The 21,299-nt window shown below is 44.5% G+C and overlaps 1 protein-coding gene and 2 long non-coding RNA genes across 5 annotated transcripts; 2 read left to right on the top strand and 1 right to left on the bottom strand.

Moving 5' to 3' along the window:
* The first annotated feature begins 10,769 nt into the window (after positions 1 to 10,769).
* On the top strand, positions 10,770 to 14,444 carry LOC119292454. The gene is made up of 9 exons (XM_037571290.1): positions 10,770 to 11,206; positions 11,440 to 11,504; positions 12,251 to 12,318; positions 12,466 to 12,599; positions 13,017 to 13,182; positions 13,285 to 13,343; positions 13,737 to 13,823; positions 13,909 to 13,983; positions 14,397 to 14,444. The coding sequence occupies exons 1-9, from the start codon at positions 10,784 to 10,786 to the stop codon at positions 14,442 to 14,444; spliced, it is 1,125 nt and encodes a 374-aa protein (XP_037427187.1). The 5' UTR covers positions 10,770 to 10,783.
* Positions 14,445 to 14,917: 473 nt separating this feature from the next.
* On the bottom strand, positions 14,918 to 18,443 carry LOC119294743. Of its 3 annotated transcripts, none has more exons than XR_005143539.1 (4): positions 18,098 to 18,443; positions 17,240 to 17,934; positions 15,885 to 16,830; positions 14,918 to 15,343 (listed from the first exon to the last, which is right to left on the bottom strand). It is a non-coding gene; the product is annotated as an uncharacterized LOC119294743 (long non-coding RNA). The 3 variants fall into 3 exon arrangements; XR_005143540.1 differs by having other exon boundaries at positions 14,918 to 15,916; positions 16,754 to 16,830; positions 18,098 to 18,441; XR_005143538.1 differs by having other exon boundaries at positions 14,918 to 16,830; positions 18,098 to 18,439.
* A 198-nt stretch (positions 18,444 to 18,641) lies between these two features.
* On the top strand, positions 18,642 to 20,260 carry LOC119293260. Its single transcript, XR_005143008.1, has 3 exons — positions 18,642 to 18,760; positions 19,306 to 19,942; positions 20,062 to 20,260. It is a non-coding gene; the product is annotated as an uncharacterized LOC119293260 (long non-coding RNA).
* Positions 20,261 to 21,299: the final 1,039 nt, after the last annotated feature.

Here is a 21,299-nt window from a genome sequence, read left to right as displayed (position 1 = left end):
TTGCAAATATCTATGTCTCCATCTTGAACATTTTCACGGATGGAGTTGAAATGACGCTTGATGTGCCTGGTCTTCTTGTGAAACCTGGGCTCCTTGGCAAGGGCAACAGATGCAGTGTTGTCACAGAAGAGAGTGATCGGCCCCGACGCATTGGGTATGACTCCTAGGTCGGTGATGAACTCCTTCATCCATATTGCTTCATGCGCTGCCTCCGAGGCTGCCATGTACTCCGCTTCACATGTAGATCCCGCCACGACGCTCTGCTTGCAGATGCACCAGCTTACTGCCCCACCATTCAACATATACACGTATCCGATTTGTGACTTAGAGTCATCCAGATCTGTGTCGAAGCTAGCGTCGACGTAACCCTTTACGACGAGCTCTTCATCACCTCCATAAACGAGAAACATACCCTTAGTCCTTTTCAGGTACTTCAGGATATTCTTGACCGCTGTCCAGTGTTCCTTGCCGGGATTACTTTGGTATTTTCCTACCAAACTTATGGCAAGGCTTACATCAGTTCTGGTACACAGCATGGCATACATAATAGACCCTATGGCTGAGGCATAGGGGATGATACTCATCTCTTCTATATCTTCTGCCGTGGTCGGGCATTGAGCCGAGCTCAATCTCACACCTTGCAATACAGGCAAGAACCCTTTCTTGGACTGATCCATATTGAACTTCTTCAATATCTTATCAAGGTATGTGCTTTGTGAAAGACCTATGAGGCGTCTCGATCTATCCCTATAGATCTTGATGCCTAATATATAAGCAACTTCTCCAAGGTCCTTCATTGAAAAACACTTATTCAAGCAGGCCTTAATGCTGTCCAAAAATTCTATATCATTTCCCATCAAAAGTATGTCATCTACATATAATATGAGAAATGCTACAGAGCTCCCACTCACTTTCTTGTAAACGCAGGCTTCTCCATAAGTCTGCATAAATCCAAACGCTTTGATCATCTCATCAAAGTGAATGTTCCAACTCCGAGATGCTTGCACCAGCCCATAAATGGATCGTTGGAGCTTGCATACTTTGTTAGCATTCTCGGGATCGACAAAACCTTCCGGTTGCATCATATACAATTCTTCCTTAAGATAGCCGTTAAGGAATGCCGTTTTGACGTCCATCTGCCATATCTCATAATCATAGCATGCGGCAATTGCTAACATGATTCGGACGGACTTTAGCTTCGCTACGGAAGAGAAAGTCTCATCATAGTCAACCCCTTGAACTTGTCGATAACCCTTAGCAACAAGTCGAGCTTTATAGATGGTAACATTACCATCGCGCCTGTCTTCTTCTTAAAGATCCATTTGTTTTCTATCGCTCGCCGATCATCGGGCAAGTCTGTCAAAGTCCATACTTTGTTTTCATACATGGATCCTATCTCGGATTGCATGGCTTCAAGCCATTTGTTGGAATCTGGGCCTGCCATTACTTCTTCATAGTTTGAAGGTTCACCGTTGTCTAACAACATGATTTCCAGGACAGGATTGCCATACCACTCTCGCGTGGAACATGTCCTTGTGGACCTACGAAGTTCAGTAGCAACTTGATCCAAAGTACCTTGATCATCATCATTAATTTCCTCTCCAGTCGGTGTAGGCACCACAGGAACATTTTCCTGAGCTGCACTACTTTCTGGTTCAAGAGGTAGTACTTCATCGAGTTCTACTTTCCTCCCACTTACTCCTTTCGAGAGAAACTCTTTCTCCAGAAAGGATCCGTTCTTGGCAACAAAGATCTTGCCTTCGAATCTAAGGTAGAAGGTATACCCAATGGTTTCCTTAGGGTATCCTATGAAGACGCATTTTTCCGACTTGGGTTCGAGCTTTTCAGGTTGAAGTTTCTTGACATAAGCATCGCATCCCCAAACTTTTAGAAACGACAGCTTAGGTTTCTTCCCAAACCATAATTCATACGGTGTCGTCTCAACGGATTTAGACGGTGCCCTATTTAAAGTGAATGTAGCTGTCTCTAGAGCATATCCCCAAAATGATAGTGGTAAATCGGTAAGAGACATCATAGACCGCACCATATCCAATAAATTGCGATTACGACGTTCGGACACACCGTTGCGCTGAGGTGTTCCAGGCAGCGTGCGTTGTGAAACGATTCCACATTTCCTTAAGTGCGTACCAAATTCGTGACTTAAATATTCTCCTCCACGATCTGATCGTGAGAACTTTATTTTTCGGTCACGTTGATTCTCTACCTCATTTTGAAATTCCTTGAACTTTTCAAAGGTCTCAGACTTGTGTTTCATCAAGTAGACATACCCATATCTACTTAAGTCATCAGTGAGAGTGAGAACATAACAATATCCTCCGCGAGCCTCAACGCTCATTGGACCGCACACATCAGTATGTATGATTTCCAATAAGTTGGTTGCTCGCTCCATTATTCCGGAGAACGGAGTCTTGGTCATTTTGCCCATGAGGCATGGTTCGCATGTGTCAAATGATTCATAATCTAGAGACTCTAAAAGCCCATCGGCATGGAGTTTCTTCATGTGCTTGACACCAATGTGACCAAGGAGGCAGTGCCACAAGTATGTGGGACTATCTTATCAACTTTACATCTTTTGGTATTCACACTATGAATATGTGTAACATTACGTTCGAGATTTATTAAGAATAAACCATTGACCAGCGGGGCATGACCATAAAACATATCTCTCATATAAATAGAACAACCTTTATTCTCAGATTTAAATGAGTAGCCATCTCGCATTAAACGAGATCCAGATACAATGTTCATGCTCAAAGCTGGCACTAAATAACAATTATTGAGGTTCAAAACTAATCCCGTAGGTAAATGTAGAGGTAGCGTGCCGACGGCGATCACATCGACCTTGGAAACATTCCCGACGCGCATCGTCACCTCGTCCTTCGTCAGTCTCCGCTTATTCCGCAGCTCCTGCTTTGAGTTACAAATATGAGCAACGACACCGGTATCAAATACCCAGGAGCTACTACGAGTACTGGTAAGGTACACATCAATTACATGTATATCACATATACCTTTAGTGTTGCCGGCCTTCTTGCCTGCTAAGTATTTGAGGCAGTTCCGCTTCCAGTGACCCTTCCCTTTGCAATAAAAGCACTCAGTCTCAGGCTTGGGTCCATTCTTTGACTTCTTCCCAGCAACTGGCTTACCGGGCGCGGCAACTTCCTTGCCGTTCTTCTTGAAGTTCTTCTTACCCTTGCCCTTCTTGAACTTAGTGGTTTTATTGACCATCAACACTTGATGTTCCTTTTTGATTTCTACCTCCGCTGATTTCAGCATTGAAAATACTTCAGGAATAGTTTTCTCCATTCCTTGCATATTGTAGTTCATCACAAAGCTCTTGTAGCGTGGTGGGAGCGACTGAAGGATTCTGTCAATGACCGCCTTGTCCGGGAGGTTAATGTCCAGCTGGGACAAGTGGTTGTGCAACCCAGACATTTTGAGTATGTGCTCACTGACAGAACTATTTTCCTCCATCTTACAACTATAGAACTTGTCGGAGACTTCATATCTCTCGACCCGAGCATGAGCTTGGAAAACCATTTTCAGCTCCTCAAACATCTCATATGCTATGTGTTGCTCAAAACGCCATTGGAGCCCCGGTTCTAAGCTGTAAAGCATGCCGCACTGAATGAGGGAGTAATCATCAGCACGTGACTGCCAAGCGTTCATAACGTCTTGGTTCTCTGGGATGGGTGCTTCACCTAACGGTCCTTCTAGGACATATGCTTTCTTGGCAGCTATGAGGATGATCCTCAGGTTCCGGACCCAGTCCGTATAGTTGCTGCCATCATCTTTCAGCTTGGTTTTCTCTAGAAACGCGTTGAAGTTCATGTTGACATGAGCGTTGGCCATTTGATCTACAAGACATTTATGCAAAGGTTTTTAGACTAAGTTCATGATAATTAAGTTCATCTAATCAAATTATTTAATGAACTCCCACTCAGATTAGACATCCCTCTAGTCATCTAAGTGATACATGATCCGAGTCAACTAGGTCGTGTCCGATCATCACGTGAGACGGACTAGTCATCATCGGTGAACATCTCCATGTTGATGGTATCTTCCATATGACTCATGTTCGACCTTTCGGTCTCTTGTGTTCTAAGGCCATGTCTGTACATGCTAGGCTCGTCAAGTTAACCTAAGTGTTTTGCATGTGTAAATCTGTCTTACACCCGTTGTATGTGGACGTTGGAATCTATCACACCCAATCATCACGTGGTGCTTCAAAACAACGAACTTTCGCAACGGCGCACAGTTAGGGGGAACACTTTTTTGAAATTATTATGAGGGATCATCTTATTTACTACCGTCGTTCTAAGTAAACTAGATGCATAAACTTGATAAACATCACATGCACTCAAATAGTAGTGACATGATATGGCCAATATCATATAACTCCTTTGATCTCCATCTTCGGGGCTCCATGATCATCTTCGTCACTGGCATGACACCATGATCTCCATCATCGTGTCTCCATGAAGTTGCTTGCCAACTATTACTTCTACTACTATGGCTAACGGTTTAGCAATAAAGTAAAGTAATTACATGGCGTTAAATCATTGACACGCAGGTCATACAATAATTAAGACAACTCCTATGGCTCCTGCCGGTTGTCATACTCATCGACATGCAAGTCGTGATTCCTATTACAAGAACATGATCTCATACATCACATATATATCATTCATCACAACTTTTGGCCATATCACATCACAAAGCAAATGCTACAAAAACAAGTTAGACGTCCTCTAATTGTTGTTGCATCTTTTACGTGGCTGCAATAGGGTTCTAGCAAGAATGTTTTCTTACCTACGTGAAAGCCACAACGTGATTTGTCAAATTCTATTTACCCTTCATAAGGACCCTTTTCATCAAATCCGCTCCACTAAAGTGGGTGAGACAGACACCCGCTAGCCACCTTATGCAACTAGTGCATATCAGTCGGTGGAACCTGTCTCACGTAAGCGTACGTGTAAGGTCGGTCTGGGCCGCTTCATCCCACGATACCGCTGAAGCAAAATAAGAGTAGTAGTGGCAAGAAATTTGACAACATCTACGCCCACAACAAATTTGTGTTCTACTCGTGCAAAGAGAACTACACATAGACCTAGCTCATGATGCCACTGTTGGGGGACGTTGCAGAAAATAAATTTTTTCCTATGGTTTCACCAAGATCAACCTATGAGTTCATCTAGCAACGAGAGAGAGGAGTGCATCTACATACCCTTGTAGATCGAGCAGAAGCGTTCAAGAGAACGGGGTTGAGGGAGTCGTACTCGTCGTGATGCAAATCACCGATGATCCTAGTGCTGAACGGACAACACCTCCGCGTTCAACACACGTATGGTTGGGGAAGACGTCTCCTCCTTCTTGATCTAGCAAGGGGGAAGGAGAGGTTGATGGAGATCCAGCAGCACGACGGCGTGGTGGTGGATGCAGCAGCGATCTCGGCAGGGCTTCGCCAAGCGTCTGCGAGAGGGAGAGGGAGGCGCCAAGAGCATGGGTGCGGCTGCCCTCCTTCCTCTTTATATAGGGCCCCTAGGGGGGGCGCCGGCCCTAGGAGATACAATCTCCTAGGGGGGCGGCGACCAAGGGGGTGGCTTGCCACCCAAGCCAGGTGGAGGAGCCCCCCACCCCTAGGGTTTCTAACCCTAGGCGCAGGGGGGCCCAAGGGGGGGCGCACCAGCCCACCAGGGGCTGGTTCCCCTTCCACTTCAGCCCATGGGGCCCTCCGGGATAGGTGGCCCCACCCGGTGGACCCTCGGGACCCTTCCGGTGGTCCCGGTACAATACCGGTGACCCCTGAAACTTCCTCGATGGCCGAAACCTGACTTTCTATATGTAATTCTTTACCTCCGGACCATTCCGGAACTCCTCGTGACGTCCAGGATCTCATCCGGGACTCCGAACAACTTTCGGGTTACTGCATACTCATATCTCTACAACCCTAGCATCACCGAACCTTAAGTGTGTAGACCCTACGGGTTCGGGAGACACGTAGACATGACCGAGATGACTCTCCGGTCAATAACCAACATCGGGATCTGGGTACCCATGTTGGCTCCCACATGCTCCTCGATGATCTCATCGGATGAACCACGATGTCGAGGATTCAAACAACCCCGTATGTAATTTCCTTTGTCAATCGGTACGTTACTTGCCCGAGATTCGATCGTCGGTATCCCAATACCTCGTTCAATCTCGTTACCGGCAAGTCACTTTACTCGTACCGTAATGCATGATCCCGTGACCAAACACTTGGTCACTTTGAGCTCATTATGATGATGCATTACCGAGTGGGCCCAGAGATACCTCTCCGTCATATGGAGTGACAAATCCCAGTCTCGATCCGTGTCAACCCAACAGATACTTTTGGGGATACCCGTAGTATACCTTTATAGTTACCCAGTTACGTTGTGACGTTTGGTACACCCAAAGCACTCCTACGGCATCCGGGAGTTACACGATCTCATGGTCTAAGGAAAAGATACTTGACATTGGAAAATCTCTAGCAAACGAACTACACGATCTTGTGCTATGCTTAGGATTGGGTCTTGTCCATCACATCATTCTCCTAATGATGTGATCCCATTATCAATGACATCCAATGTCCATAGTCAGGAAATCATGACTATCAGTTGATCAACGAGCTAGTCAACTAGAGGCTCACTGACATGTTGTGGTCTGTGTATTCACACATGTATTACGATTTCCGGATAACACAATTATCGCATGAATAACAGACAATTATCATGAATAAGGAAATATAATAATAATCATTTATTATTGCCTCTAGGGCATATTTCCAACAGGCTCGGCCTCCTCCGGCTCCGATGTGTATCATGTCCTAGCTCCTTGTGAAGCCCAGGATGGCCGCATGAATAGGTCGATGCCGTCCGTGTTGGGTTTTAAGTCAACGCTCCGGATGGATTTTAAGGTGATTCCAATTGGGTTGGGAAGAGCACGAAATCTACTTTCCAACAAAAAAGAATCACCCAATTTGGAGTCCGTATGAAAGAGTTGTTGGCGTTTTGAGTCAGGTATGTCTGTGCAGTCCGAATCTGAATCCAGAACGTGAGAGACTTGGACTCTATCTTCTCTTGGCCCAAAAGTGACGTGAGAGGACTTTTTGAATAGAACCTAAACTTCTCCTTTTCCCTTATCTTCATATGTGGATTGTACAAATGTCCCATACACCTGCAATTAGACAAAACACAAAAGTGTGTGAAGTATTTTTGTTCTAGATAACATAAATAGATTATTGAATAGTTTGCACTAAAAATCACCTGACAAATATGCGTGTATGCAGTATTTTTGGTCGTATCCAAGGTAGTCATGTCCTCATCAGGAGGTCAGGGTGGAAAATTTAGGTTCTCTCCGTACCATTTACGTTGACCGGCTGAGCTGCTCAGGTACCGTGACGACCGCTCTACTGGGGACTGCCGCCGCAGATTTCACAGTGAAGGTAATACTATGAGAATTTTGCCGTCGGGGCACCGAATCAAGCTGCAGCGCGACATGCCACACCCCTGAAGGAAGCGGAATTCTAAAATCTACCCCATGGAGATTTTTATAAAAATCATTTCAAAGGAGTTTTGAAAAGCAAAACCCTTTCAAAAGTCTTAATATTATAAAAAAAATCTATTTGAAGCAATTAAAAAAATTGATTAAAGTTTCAAAAATCAAAATGGGATACAACCTATTTCAAATGTATTTGAGTATATTTCCAAATCCAAAAGTTGTAACCTTCTTCTCTGTGAAATCTTCAAAAAAAAGGGCGGGGGTTTAAAATGTTGCTTCCAAAAAAAGGCTTTGGTTTCCAAATAAAAAGAAAACATCCTTAAAAATATTTGACACATACGCCTTCCCAAAAGCCTTAGCCCCGAAGGACATGCTCGAGACTACCCAACATGCATTAACCAGGTGCCCTCATGCCCGCGATCTCTGGGATGCTATGTGTAGGGTGTGGGACCTACCGTCGGATGAAGTCATGCATAGAGATGAGCCAGATTGGCTGTTGTTAGTTCTACAGGACCGATGACACCCGTCGTATGCTTCTGCTAATGTTGTTATGGCGAGTTTGGTACGTCCGAAATGAACTCACACATGAGAAGCCATTCATCCCGATAGAAGCATCCAGGCGATTTTTGTGCAGCTATGTGGAGACGTTGCTTTTGATCAAACATTATCCCAATGAGGACCTGACTAAAGGCAAGCAACCGGCATGTTTAGCAGGGCAAAAGAAACCATCCAAACGCGTGCAGTCTGAACTGTCCATGGCCGAATGGGAACCGCCACCGGAAGGTTGTGTCAAGCTGAACTTTGATGGTTCTTTCGTTGCTGCTGATGGAACGGCGGGAGCAGGAATGATATTACGTGACCATACTGGTAGTGTGATATTTGCAGCTTGTAGGTGGCTCTTCAACTGCCAAAGCCCCTTCGAATCGGAACTAGCAGCATGCGAAGAAGGCCTACCACTAGCGCTGCATTGGTCTACGACACCTATTATGGTGGAATCCGACTGCGCCGAGTTAGTCGCTCTACTTTCGTCCAGTACACCAGACCGATCAAGCAACATGTATCAACTTGCAGATGTGGCTGACTTGCTCAAGGAAAGGGAGACCCACGTCCGGCAAATTGGCAGAGCACAGAACAAGGCAAGCCACGCCATGGGCCATGGCAGCCATTGGCCGTGGCCAACAACGCACTGCATGCTGGCTCTCATATGTACCCCAGGAGATTAGCACTATCATTAGTGAGGAATGTAGAAACCATTATCAATTAATGAAATGCTTTTCCCCCCGCAAAAAAGAAGAAGAAGGACATGCTCGAGTACCTTGGACACCTGGAAAAGAATTTGGATCAAGTTATGAAAGAAGCTAAAAGGACGACAATTCCTTTCCACAAGGTCCTATGGATCAACCACCTTGAACAAAAAAAAACGTGCCAGAAGTTTTGATTTCAGAAGCAACATCTCCGCCTCTTCATCGACCAAGCAACCACTAAATCTCGAGGACGAGATTCCTATAATGGGAGTGGACTGTACCATCCCAGGTTTTCGGAAGCCAAAAATCCAAACTTTTTAGAACTTTTTCATGCAATGTGTGAATCATGTAGTCACTAGGTCAAACGTAAGTTGACCCACTAAGAAAAACGTGGCGTACATTTAGAATTTATTGTAGGAGTTTGCTGGAGTCCTTTAGTGGTTAATAGTGTTTTGTGTCGGAGTGCACAATCCGAAGCAACTTTCCCTCAATCCCTCGTGATGTCTTTTCTCTCCTCCGGAAATTCCTCCCGAATTCCGTGGACCCTTCTCGAATTCATCGCGTGAATCTTCTCTCACATCTCACTCAAATCCTCCAAGTCAGAACTCATGGAAGTGAAGATCTTTATCTTCTCTTAACAATCAACCCCCTTCACTGCCCTTACTACTTTTGATCTATCTGCCTCACGGAGACCGCGACCTCTCTATGTCCTTCATCGGCAAGCAATAGAGCCACGCCAAGATTCCTGATCTATCCAATCATCGCATCCACCTTCTAGCTGCCCGTATCCATGCTCGACCAAACGTAGCCAACCATAGCCCCACCTAGCTAGCCGCAGCCAAACCCGACTAAGCCCTAGCCTTGTTTGACCAACCTTAGCTAGCCATAGTTGGACATAGCCCTACCCCGCGAGCTGTAGCCTCGCCGAGCCATCCATAGCTAGCCGTAGCCAGTCGTAGCCGGCCAGTAGCCAACCACGTCCAACCATGATAGGCCATAAGAGGCCACAACTAGCCAACGGTGGCCACAACAAGCTAGAGCAGACCACAGATGGTCGACGACAAGCCAAGTAGCCCAAACGACCTTCCCTTCATCCTGCGGCTCAATCTCCACTGGGTCTCACTCTAGAATTCCTTGTACCGATTTCATAAACTTGAAAAAGGAAAATTCCCTTTTCCTTTTACCTCTACATTTCGTCTATTTGAATTCCCTCTCACTCGCTATCAATTCTTCCCAATTCGGCATCTTTGGAACCCCGTTAAATTCTCTTGTGAACCAACTCGAATATTGGAGTCATGAATCGTAGAAGGAAATCCTTTTTATATAATTCTCTCTCAAGTCGTCATGGCAATAGAAGATTATCTCCTTTCTATTCCTCTTGGCCTTGCTTGCTGCCGCGTATGTGTGGGCTACTGCTTGATGCTTGGTGCTTGCTGTGTGATTGACAGCTTGATGTTATGCTCGGCGCCGGTGGAAATAGCTAGATTGGAGCTTTCATTGCCTGATTTTCTAGATGCCATTAGATTTATTATCGGTATGTTTTTCTATTGTTTTTATTTAAAGTTTTAAACAATTTTGCTAAAGCACATCTAGATGTGCCATAAACATTACACATCTAAACACTATATCATTGATTTGACACAGAGATTTGAGGTATTTTCTATTTAAATGTGTTCTAATTTTCATTATATTTTATTAGTATACTTATAATCCCACATGAAAGTATTGGTGTACATTGTTAATTTGGTAGACTACCTACATTGTGCATCAAATTTGTTATGTGCTTAGATTCTGCCCCATCTCAAGAAAAACCCGTCCTCCGCCACTGCATTATAATTGCTTGTTAGTTTATTTTTTTTAATTAGACACGGCCTCATTTTTTTAGTTTCGCACAGGGCCCTGGTCCTCAACCACGACAGCATCCCGCCACCCCGATCTGCGACCCAGGAGCTGCCGATCTGCGAGCCAGGACTCCACATTGCAGCCCATCCTAGATGGCAGTCACGATCATCAACACCAATGGTCAGCTCTTAGCCCTGCAGAACCTCACCGGTCTGATTCGGGTCATAAAACTGGTGACGCTGGAGGAACTAGCGTCGGCGCCCAACATGTACCAGCATCTCCACTCCCTAGTGGGAGCAAGGCTGTGGACATGTGAGAAGCTAACCGTTCTGGAAGGATTTAGCTGGTTGGCTCTTTTTGTCCAACACCTCCGCGACGATCTCGAAGGTCTACAGCCCGCCATGAATCCACATGCCGCCTTACAGGGGCCTAAGAGCGTTCTCCACACGTTTGTTCGGATTAAGTACCAAGCGGGCCAGCTAAGACGTGCTAAAACCGAGATCAGATTTAGGGCTGGAGGGCTGGCAACGAAAGTTGGAAATCTCGGCACACACTTAAAAGGTCAGTCAGACCAGGTTCTGTTAGGGACCGTGACCATGGCGGAGTTCCAGGCATGTATCCCCGAGCACCTCGTTCATATCGACAATCTACTCCATGCGGGGATGCAGTTCTGAGTGATTGAAGTCTAAGGTGAGCATTTTTTTCTCCTGACTCCTCCTGAACTTGGTGAGCCGATTGTGTGCCTATTTGACAGGTTTTATCGTGGCCATTTGTATTTCTATTAATGATCTGTTTTGTGTGCTCTTAGATGGACCCGAGGAACTTGTGTTACTCAAGGAAGGGCAATAAGAAGAGTGGTGAAGCTGAGGCAGAGTAAGATGGTGGTGGCTGAGTTTGCGGCGACAAATGCCATCTCTTGTATCGCTAGAGTCTTAGTTGTGAACTTAATTGTCACTTATGTATGATCAAAGGAGATCCATCAATTGGTACCAATGTGTTTTTTGTCTTGTTGCCTATCTGGAATTTAATTAAAACCATCACTTGTGTCCTTTTGAGCATTGGGCACTTGATTTGTTATTTTCGCTCTGCTGTGATCTGTTATCACCAATTTACTTGCCTCCTTTCATGTGGGTTTCGTGGCTTTGGTGGTCATCCCCACAGCCTTGCACTGCTAATTTGTGATGCGAGTTGAGCGTGCTTTGCATATGGGTTATAAACTTTCTCTGCTTGCCCAATTGTTTGTATCCGCTAAAGCTGAAATGGATACTATCAAATGGCAAAGGCACCTTGACTACCTTGCCTGTTTTGCAGCACAAAATCTCGGATCTTAGCAGCCCAGTGATATAATGCCAGATGATTGACATTGTTGGAGCTGGACACTCATCCTCGTCACATATCACTGAGAGTGAGCACCCGTACCTGTTGTTTGACCGTCTCTCAGTTTCACAATCCAAAGGTGATGTCACGACCCCATTGCAATTTTTTTCCTTTTTTCATTCAGGTTTGTTATGAATGTGCTAACCAATCTTATTTATTCAGGTTTTCAGAAAGTTCTCCATTTGCCTATCTAACCCAACATTGGCCATTTTTGCCACTTCTTTCTTGACAATTTGACATAGATATGACCTTACCTCAATGTGTCAGTATCATGGGTTTTGCGAACAACAAACTCTGTTTCTGGTTTCAGGTAAAAACCGACAGATCGAGCAGAAGCGTGCTTAAAAAACATTCACCGACTTGAAGCGTCTAAGGTAGGCGGTACTCCTAGTGCATTGTCTTGCCATTCTATCTCATGTGCTTCGCTTTTTCATATTGTTACTTCGGTTTGTAAAAGGTCCTCTCTTTGGTCCCTCCAAATGTGGTTTTCTATCATTACTAGTATCAAGAAAATGTTTAATTATGCACGAAAGCCACTGGAACTACATTGCCGTTGTTCCATTCCATCGTTACACAACTCAGAGCAATGAGGTATAAGTAAAACACACACTTACATGTACATTGTCCTGGGAACTTTTTTTGACCAAATTGTCCTGGGAACTTAAGACTGTAAAAACAATTGTGGTGCTTACAATAAGGTATCAGTACGACAGGTGCTTTGAATCAAGGAAAAAAAACCTTCCATACTTTTTTTCACCATATTGCTGTTTTATTGACTTCCAGCTGAATTAAGTGAAAGGAGGATTTCATGTTTTATTGCTGTTTTACTGTCACACTTCAATAATATATGTCCTGCAAGTAAGGTTAATTGTTCTACTTCCATGTCCTGAGGACCAATTTTAATGGCTGAAAATAACTCGCAACAGCAAAAATGATTAGTGGTTGATGACTTTTTACGTTGACACCTTGGACCCTTTTTTAATTATTACGCGAACTTCTACTATATAGGGTGCTCAAAGTGACGAGCTTGCTGCTGCTTCAAGGCTGGAAGATAGCATCAACTTTTATCAGACTTCGACTCCTGATGTTGCTAAGCTTTTCCATATCGACACAGCAGCAAAGCGTCCATCAGCAGTACTTCTGAAGAAAGAGGAGGAGAAGTTGACCTTCTATGGTAGGTGCCTTCATCTCTTAATTATTCTAGATTTCAGTACCAGCCTTATTTTCAATTTTTTGTGCACCTATTAACACATATAATCCAATGTGTGTGATGCAGATGGGGAGTTTAAAGCATCAGCCATTGCTAATTTTGTGTCTGCTAACAAGCTTCCTTTGGTGACCACACTAACTCAAGAAACTTCCCCTTCTATTTTTGGCAACCCAATCCACACTAACAAGCTTCCATTATGTCTGTTTGTGTGTGTTGGGGGAGCAGGGGACAATTAGGATTGCAACCTTGTATTGTCATATGTGTCTGGGGAGGCAAATTGCCTCACATACTCTATATATACCACCCGAGAGGCTCAATCAATCTAATCTCATGCGATTAACCTTACTTACATTGTTGACCAACTGATTTTGTTTGGACCTCTATCCTTTGCTTTGTTCTATGTTCAAGTTAATTTCCAACTCTTTGGTTGTTTTTCCTTGTACTATTTTTTGTGCTTAATACTTCTTGGCATGTGTTTTGTGAATCATTGATGCATAGGTGTGTTCATGTATATGCAGCTATTATTTGTCTTTGTGGAGCGAGACAATGAGGAAGTTGGTGAACCAGTTGCTGACTACTTTGGTATTACTGGACAAGAGACCACAGTAATACCTTATTTTCTTACATCATTAACCTGGTTTCATGTCTTTATATTGTCATTTTGTAAATTCCATTTGCATTCTTCTGCAGGTTCTTGCTTACACTGGTAATGAAGATGCTAATAAATTTTTCCTTGACGGTGAGGTGTCACTTGAAGCCATTAAGGTAATTGCTGAAATATATTATGCACCGCATGAGAAAGAACTAATGGTTAACAGTGAGTGTTCGTCATGTTACTAATTTGAAGCTGATTTGTGCGTTTAACTAACCATTAATCGACTTGGTTTTGTGTCCATGTGTTTTTCTGTTGAGTAAAATGGATCAACGGTATCATATCCAGGCCCCCTAAGCACCACAAATGCAGATTTGGCCCCAAAACTTGTTAAGTGTGCTGTGTGCCACTCGAGTGCAAATCTTCTTAGAGTTCCCCAACAATGCCACCTCAGCTGGCCATATAGGATCCTTGTCATTGTTTTGCATGTGGAGGGGAGAAGGCAAGAAGAGAGAGGAAAGCTAACTACTAGTTAGTAGCTAGTCTATAACACACTTAAAGCTTTAATACCCCTATTATATGTCAGACCCGTATTTTTCTTGAACAGCGTGCTATAGGTCCATTGGAGAGCTAATGTACTGTGCTCTCTATTTCTACATGGACAAGGACAATCTTATAGCAGTAACTACCTACAGTGTTCGAGAGCTCTTAATGAATATGCTTATATGCACGTGCCTATGTGGTGGCAAACCAGTGTGATCCTCTCTCTCTCTCTCATAGATAGGCACACTAACCTGTGAATGCTTCATGAACAGATTGCAATGCTCTACTTTTATCAAAACTAGTGGCTGGGGTGCGCCCCGGGTGCACCTCTTGAGGCGGGATTATGCGCTCTAATGCTGTCTACACACATCAGGGGGCTAGTTGGGTTCCTAATCTAAGCTTGGTTATGCATGTTGGGCTTCTTCAAACTTCCCACAATCTGGCACTTAGATTAGGGTGGCTGGTTAGGTCTTGATCTTTAGAAATGACCAACAGTCCTTGATCTCAGCTTAACAAAGCAGCAATAGTCACAACATGAATTATATTCATATAAGAGTTCTTCATTGCAGTCACAACATCAGAAATGACAGACATAATTATAAGTCAAAAGATAATTGCAAAGAGGATTTTTATTGGCAATCATAGCAAGCAAAGTTTCCTCAGAATCCTTCATTGCAGGTTACTCTGCTGATCACATAAGAAACAACATCAGCAGGTTGAGCTGTTTGGCGGAATTTCTTGCCCGGGTTTTCTGTTCTCTGGCTCAAGGTTTGATCTTCTCGGTGTTCTGCTTGCGTCCAGAGCGATCTGCTCCAGGCCGTGAAGCCGTTTTGGCGCGTTCGCCAAGCTCATCATGCTCCATGCCAAGAATAAGGAGCCCTCTGGGCTTCATGCGTTGCTCAAATTCCAGTAGTTTGGTGGATGTGCATTTGCGGTTCACTTCCTCTGCGTGACTGGGCACACTAAACATGCTGGAGAATTTGGTAACGTCTTTGGCAATGCAGATGAAACAGTGGCATGTTAGTGATTAAAAATATAAGGCATGGTAATAGAGCTGCAGCAGACGAATGTTCATTCATAGAACATAGAGCAGAGGAAGTTTAGTAGTTTCATATAGATACAAACAATTCTATATTAACAGAGAACGGTCAGCTTTACAAGGTGAATGGCCGATGACCCAGACACGACCAGCAATTCAGATCAAGGTTCAACAGGCTCCAAAAGCATATTCTTGTTGTCTTGAATGTAGCCATATACTACAACAGATCAAGGTCTACATTTGTTCTCTTGTAGTAAATATTCATTACAGCCATTCCTTGATGGATTAGAAGGAAAAAAGTGAAATAAGCTTACAACAGAATCAATTTCAGTGTGTACGTATGGTAGTTTGTTCTGCTGTTTAAAAAATAGAGACATAAAAAAGAGAGAGAGAGAGAGAGAGAGAGAGAGAGAGAGCTACCATTAGATGGAAACCTATATAAGAAAGAAAGGGAGGGAGGAAAAGGAGCGGCAGCAACAAAGCTGAGTATACCTGGCTGCTGCTCGCGGTTCCGCATCTACGCACTGGCAAAATAAAGAACAGCTTGCTCAAAAGTGTTCAACTGAAATATAAGCAGAAATTTGCTGGACGAGTGAAGACGAACCAAAAAAACATAAGAAACTGCTGTATTGAGTTAGAATATATTTGCAGCGATGGATGATAGAAATTAGAACATACCAATGGCATTTATTTACCTTTAGCTGTCAATTTTCAAAAAGAGCAAGCTCGTCAAATATAAGCCAAACATTTAATTTCAGTATGTTAAAAATCATGAAACAAACTCTTCGATTCACCAAATTTTATATGGATCATAAGAAGTGTTTAAAAAGTGGTAGATGTGTACTTCAAAACCACAAACATTAGAGAGGCTACAGAAAAGCAGATCATTCTAAGTGGCTTGTTTTAACAGGAAGCATTAACTATGATAAAGTGCAAATGAAAACTGAATCTGCAAGCCCGTTTCATTTGTTCTTTCTGTGTACTATACACGGCAGCCTATGTAATTGTACATGGCTTGTTCATAGAAAAATCCAAAAGCCAAATCTGAAATTAGAAACGTGTCCTTGTATGTTTTTGGGACAACAGTTTAGAAATCCTAATACTAAAGAAATGGGCTACATTTAGTTTATTTTCTGCTTGGAACCATGTATGATTTGTTAATGCTTCTTTTTTAAATTAGAATGTGCAAAAAAAAAAAGCAATTAGCTACCGTATCAGAAAATGACTTTATCCAGAGTACAATTCAACTTCAGATTAACCAACAGAAGCTTAGTCACTGAACAACCAACAAAAACTCATTCAAGATTTTGATATAAATGGTACAATGAAAATTGAACTGGTTCACTTATCAACCAGCCTACCTGCAGCTTCACTGAATATCTTTGCATCTTTCCCCATTATCTTTGTCCTTGCAGCTGACCAAAATAGTTGTAATAGCCTGCAACATTTTATGCTCGGAGTTAATGAGAGTTCATTTACACCATAAAGAAATTCAGAATTGGCTTGCAGCCACATGCTTTGTTAAATTAACATTAAGTAATGTTTCAGCATGATGAACTGAGGACTTAGGTTCAGCAAACTGTATGTTTACATTTAATATGACAATTTTCTGGTTTTGCCGGCATGAAAATGTAAGCATATTGGATGGACATCATTAGTCCTTTGTGAGCAGAGATACATTACTAAATTTCTCAACTATGATTTAAGTTCCTAGTATCAGGAAACATCCTATACATAAGGAACAACATACTGGACTGATGCAGAAGGAGTGAATCAACTTGAATAGTAAGATATTTTTATTGCGATAGAAACTTGAATAATATGATCCGAAAAACTTGAAACATCACCTATGATGTGGGCTCGCATCAGCACACAGGTCTGGGGTTTCTCTCTTGTCCCTTTCTCCATACCAAGAACGACCCGTCACGCTTCCAGCCCGCGCGCCGCCCGCCACGTGGGTTGGCTGGAGATTGCGTTAGCGTCTGCACATCATGTCAACGCTGGCCTTTTCCTCGACCCCGCGACACACATGGTGCAATGTAAGAAACAATAGACTCCAAGGAACATACAGCTTGGTTCAAGATGCATGTCTGAGGCAGATGGATTAGAAAAAGATTGAAATTAATGGATGCAGGTAATACACAATTTTATATGTTGGACATTTGTTACTAATTTTGAATGAGCTCATACACCTTTTCATCAGCATAAACATTCACTGGGATCTACTAAGGCAATCCATGACACGTACTGAACCCCAGTACTCACCCCAAAAGCCATGGAAATGGATGGTAACAACACAATGCAGATTCACACATACCCACGCTCAGCTCTAACATTCCAAAGGAAACGATCCCCAAAATTCAGAGACAGGGTAACTGAAGCAACGCTGGCAGTGACATAATCTAGGAGGTGTCGAGGTTAGTGACCTATTTCGCCAAGTTCACTGAAGAGATCATTGAGCAGATCGCGCTCATGCTTCTCCCTCTCGGCTTTGTGGATCTTCCTCGGAGCTTTCTTCTTGCACTCTCCGATGGTGACAGGCCTATGAATCGAAAGCTAGTATTACATCAGCAACAATGGAACACGGGCACGTCCATTTACTCCCAGCGTACGTTCAGATAATGAAATTAAATAGTAGAATAATCTATTGACTGAAACCCGGCCCCAAACTAAACGAGATGTAGAATCGCTCCAAGACACCTTACCCGTGGCCATGGACGAGCTTCTCGGCGGCGCCGGTGCTCGTGCCTGGGCGGTGTCTCCCCTCACGGCGGGCAGCATGGCAAACATATCTTGCCTACCCCGCAGACATCTGAAGAAACCAAGAAACCTTTGCTGTAACCCGTAGACAGAAAGTCAGAAACACGTCCCAGTCCAAATCCAGAGAGAAAAAGGATGGCAAGAAGCAGTCCTTGTATCTCAAACGGAAACAGGTTGGAGAAAAAGGTTGCTGCCGTCGCCGTGCCGCCTCACGGGTCTGCGCAAAAGGAGTCTTCAGCTTTGGCGGCGCGCCCTCTTCTGCGACGGCGGTGCGGGCCCTGCTGCCTCCGCCGCGAGTGGGTTGGGACTTGGGAGAGAGAGGAGAAGGGAGGTGGCGTGTGTGGGGAAGAGACATGGGTTGGAATCGAAAAAGAAAAAAAAACTGTTCGCAAAGGCCTAGTCGTTTCTATGTTGTTGGGCCGTGAGCAGCGCTCTGTCCTTATCTGTTCAATCGCACCGGCACGAGGAAGATTGGATCGACTCGCACGAGTCACGAGCTCGCGCCGCCGCCGCCTGGAGTGGCTCGCCGTCGTCGAAACTTGCCTAGCAGCCGCCTCGAGTGACTTCAGTCGTCTCCGCCGCTGCCGCCGGTCGTCATCAATAACGAGGTAATTGACCCCGTCCGTGCGATGCTTGGCTGCTCGCTGCCGCGTATGCGTGGGCTACTGCTTGATGCTGGGTGATTGTTGTGTGATTGACTGCTTAATGTTGTGCTCGCCGCCGGTGAAAATAGCTAGATTGGAGCTTTCATTGCCTGATTTTTTCTAGATGCCATTAGATTTATTAACGTTATGTTTTTCTGTTGTTTTTATTTAAAGTTTTAAACAATTTTGCTAAAGCACATCTAGATGTGCCATAAATATTACTACACATCTAAACACAATATCATTGATTTTACACAGAGATTTGAAGTATTTTCTATTTATATGTGTTCTAATTTTCATTATATTTTGTTAGTATACTAATAATCCCACATGAAATTATTGGTGTACATTGTTAATTTGGTGGATTACCTACATTGTGCATCAAATTTGTTATGTGCTCAGATTCTGCCCCATCTCAAGAAAAATCCGTCCTCCGCCACTGCATTATAATTGCTTGTTAGTTTATTTTTTTTTAATTAGACACGGCCTCATTTTTTAGTTTCGCACAGGGCCCTGGTCCTCAACCACGACAGCATCCCGCCGCCCCGATCTGCGACTCAGGAGCTGCCGATCTGCGAGCCAGGACTCAACATTGCAGCCCATCCTAGATGGTAGTCACGATCATCAACACCAATGATCAGCTCTTAGCCCTGCAGAACCTCCTCGGTCTGATTCGGGTCATAAAACTGGAGACGCTGAACGATCTGGCGTCGGCGCCCAACATGTACCAGCACCTCCACTCCCTAGTGAGAGCAAGGCTGTGGACATGTGAGAAGCTAACCGTTCTAGAAGGATTTAGCTGGTTGGCTCTTTTTGTCCAACACCTCCGCGACGATCTCGAAGGTCTACAGCCCGCCATGAATCCACATGCCACCTTACAGGGGCCTAAGAGCGTTCTCCACACGTTTGTTCGGATTAAGTACCAAGCGGGCCAGCTAAGACGTGCTAAAACCGAGATCAGATTTAGGGCTGGAGGGCTGGCAACGGAAGTTGGAAATCTCGGCACACACTTAAAAGGTCAGTCAGATCAGGTTCTGTTAGGGACCATGACCATAGCGGAGTTCCAGGCATGTATCCCCGAGCACCTCGTTCAGATCGACAATCTACTCCATGCAAGGATGCAGTTCTGAGTGATTGAAGTCTAAGGTGAGCATTTTTTTTCTCTTGACTCCTCCTGAACTTGGTGAGCCGTTTGTGTGCCTATTTGACAGGTTTTATCGTGGCCATTTGTATTTCTATTAATGATATGTTTTGTGTGCTCTTAGATGGACCCGAGGAAATTGTGTTACTCAAGGAAGGGCAATAAGAAGAGTGGTGAAGCTGAGGCAGAGTAAGATGGTGGTGGCTGAGTTTGCGGCGACAAATGCCATCTCTTGTATCGCTAGAGTCTTAGCTGTGAACTTAATTCTCACTTATGTATGATCAAAGGAGATCCATCAATTGGTACCAATGTGTTTTTTTGTCTTGTTGCCTATCTGGAATTTAATTAAAACCATCACTTTTGTCCTTTTGAGCATTGGGCACTTGATTTGTCATTTTCGCTCTGCTGTGATATGTTATCACCAATTTACTTGCCTCCTTTCATGTGGGTTTCGTGGCCTTGGTGGTCATCCCCACAGCCTTGCACTGCTAATCTGTGATGCGAGTTGAGCGTGCTTTGCTTATGGGTTATAAACTTTCTCTGCTTGCCCAATTGTTTGTATGCGCTAAAGCTAAAATGGATACTATCAAATGGCAAAGGCACCTTGACTGCCTTGCCTGTTTTGCAGCACAAAATCTCGGATCTTAGCAGCCCAGTGATATAATGCCAGCTGATTGACATTGTTGGCACCTTTGCGGTTTTGCCTGCGAGCTGGACACTCATCCTCATCACATATCACTGAGAGTGAGCACCCATACCTGTTGTCTGACCGTCTCTCAGTTTCACAATCCATGGCTCGTTCGCTGGCGGTCACCCCGCATGCGCTCACGTCCCTGACGGCGGGTGTGATGCAAGGTGTGAGCGGCGACGTGAGGTGAGGTTGATGGGGATGAATAGGATTGAGGAGCAGTTGGGCGGTGTGGGCGGGGAGGCGGGTGGCGCGCGGGAGGCAGGAGGAGCGGCCGAGAGATCGATCGTGCGGGTGCTTTTGTTCTGAACGGCGGAGTTGTCAGGGGTTGGGTACGACATATGCCAAAGGATGGCTAATCATGGTGGGAGCGAGTAGAACGTCGCCGGTGCCCAGAAACGGGATGAGGCGAAGACATGCACGCCGGCGAAACTTACCCAGCTTCAGGGCTCTCCGAGGAGATAACACCCCTACTGCTGCTCTGCGGGGTCTCCGCATGGTCACTATGGCAAAGTGGCTACAATGGTGCTCCTGGAGCTGTATCTGGAGGTAGGAGAGGGCAAGGCTAGCTCTCTCCTTCCTATGCTCTAAGGTCTATTTCTATCGGGGTCCGAACCCTTTGCATGGGCTTCCCGGGGGGTTTATATAGGCCTACCCCCCAGGGGTACAATGGT

Source organism: Triticum dicoccoides, chromosome 4B, assembly GCF_002162155.2.
Source record: "Triticum dicoccoides isolate Atlit2015 ecotype Zavitan chromosome 4B, WEW_v2.0, whole genome shotgun sequence".
Taxonomy (NCBI): Eukaryota; Viridiplantae; Streptophyta; class Magnoliopsida; order Poales; family Poaceae; genus Triticum; species Triticum dicoccoides.
The sequence above is the reverse complement of the archived record's forward strand: the minus strand, read 5'-3'. Positions and strand labels throughout refer to the sequence as shown.

What these genes read in the sequence shown, in the direction of transcription:
- LOC119292454 (XM_037571290.1), top strand. Translation starts at nt 10,784, where the DNA reads ATGGCAGTCACGATCATCAACACCAATGGTCAGCTCTTAGCCCTGCAG. An exon ending in TAAAAGGTCAGTCAGACCAG is followed by an intron (nt 11,207 to 11,439) that starts GTTCTGTTAGGG and finishes GTGTGCTCTTAG; the next exon opens with ATGGACCCGAGGAACTTGTG. An exon ending in TGTCACTTGAAGCCATTAAG is followed by an intron (nt 13,984 to 14,396) that starts GTAATTGCTGAA and finishes ATTATATGTCAG; the next exon opens with ACCCGTATTTTTCTTGAACA.